At 45.2% G+C, this 1,660-nt stretch overlaps 1 protein-coding gene across 1 annotated transcript in view; it reads left to right on the forward strand.

Moving 5' to 3' along the window:
• The first annotated feature begins 445 nt into the window (after positions 1–445).
• The window catches only part of LOC107292773 (DALR anticodon-binding domain-containing protein 3-like), a 3,470-nt gene continuing 2,255 nt past the window's right edge, over positions 446–1,660 (forward strand). Inside the window, exons 1-2 of the mRNA XM_015821892.1 lie at positions 446–554; positions 913–981. Coding sequence (XP_015677378.1) covers positions 501–554; positions 913–981 — 123 coding nt within the window. The 5' untranslated portion in view covers positions 446–500. The remainder of the gene's footprint in view (positions 555–912; positions 982–1,660) is intronic.

The following is a 1,660-nucleotide window of genomic DNA, read 5'->3' on the forward strand; positions in this document are numbered from 1 at the left end:
GTTTGCAATTTGGAACAGATTTTTTTTCCTTCCTTCCTTCCTTCCTTCCTTCCTTCCTTCCTTCCTTCCTTCCTTCCTTCCTTCCTTCCTTCCTTCCTTCCTTCCCTTCCCTTCCCTTCCCTTCCCTTCCCTTCCTTCCTTCCTTCCTTCCCCATAGCACACATGCAATATCGCCTTCTGACACCCCGCTCTTTTCCTCCATTCTCGTGCTTAAGCTGAGTGTTGAGAGAAAGATTGGTGATCCAGTACTTTATTCATACATGGGAAGAACAAATATTTTGGGAGGTTTGGAATCATGGTTTCCACTCTCCCCAGCCTATTCAATAATGAGCCCAATGAAGCCAGGTTGATGCTTCTGCCTGCTAGGTGCAATATGGAAATAGCATTTGGAATGAATTCTGTTGGACAAACCAAAGCCTCTGCTCTTATGTTTTTCCTAGGGGGAATGGCTCTTGTTATTCAATAGTATCCTGCCTTTCCAGGAGGTCTTGACCCAGATAATGCAGTTCCTGCTCCCCAGTGATGGGATAAGAATAACAGTTAGCACGCAGGCGGTAAGCTGGGACATTGCATGGCAAAACGTTGTAGTTCCTTTCTCTTCCTTCGTCTTTTTTTGATTTTTTTTCAATGTGTTGGGGAACGATTTTAGCATGTTATGCCAAACCTCAAACACGCATTGCTGCTGAAGTTCAGACTCCAGACAGGGGAGATGTTTTTTTTCACTTGAGAGGCTGCTTTGATTGGGATAGTTATTAAATTCCTACGGTAGGCATTAGATTGCATCTGATTTAGTCTCAGATAGCAGTTTTGGAGAAATGTTTAATCAACTCCTAGACACCAACTGGCAGCAACCTTCATTCTCCCAAGGTATTTGCACTAAAAGGAATGTGATTGTCTTGCTTTTGTTAATAGATTTGTAAGTTCCTGATTCAGCTAAGCATGGATTTCAGTTCCTACTACAACCGAGTGCACATTCTAGGGGTAAGTGCTCTAGAAAGGATATGAAGATACGTAACGTTCAGAATGTAAGTCCAAAAGGCACCATTTAATGCCTCTCATTATAGTAAATAGAAAAAAATGATGAGTTTACTGTAAGTCAGTAAGAGACTTAAAGCACTATGAATAATTTAACCTGGCTTATAAGTCCTGTTAACTATAGCTTGAAGACTCCTACAAACTGTTTATAAGATAAACTCCTTTTATCTCATTTCCAACCCACGATGGAGGAAGCCTGAATTCATCCTTAGCTCTTCCAGTTTTAAAGTTGAGTTTAGAATTTTTTCCCAATAGATGTCTTGGCATACAAATGGTCTATGACAGTGGTTCTCAACCTTTTTAATGCCGCGACCCCAACCGGTCGTAAGTCAAAAACTAAACCGGTCGTAAGTCAAGGACTAAACCCGTCGTAAGTCGAGGACTACCCAACCGGTCGTAAGTCGAGGACTTTCCCTGCCCGGGAGTGCCGCGCATGCGTGGTTCCGCCCCCTGCGCCGGCCGAGGCGTAGCTGGCAAGCGGCAGAGACGGAGCAGGCCGACCACCAGCTGGCCCAGCCCAAGGGAGGTAAGGCACCCGCCGGAAAAGGGGAAAAAATGGCGGACAGCCTTGCTTGGCGACCCCCGTGAAATGGTCGATCGACCCCAAATGGGGTCCCGACCCACA

Source organism: Protobothrops mucrosquamatus, unplaced genomic scaffold (assembly GCF_001527695.2).
Source record: "Protobothrops mucrosquamatus isolate PMUCROS unplaced genomic scaffold, P.Mucros_1.0 scaffold1418, whole genome shotgun sequence".
In the NCBI taxonomy this organism is placed as follows: Eukaryota; Metazoa; Chordata; class Lepidosauria; order Squamata; family Viperidae; genus Protobothrops; species Protobothrops mucrosquamatus.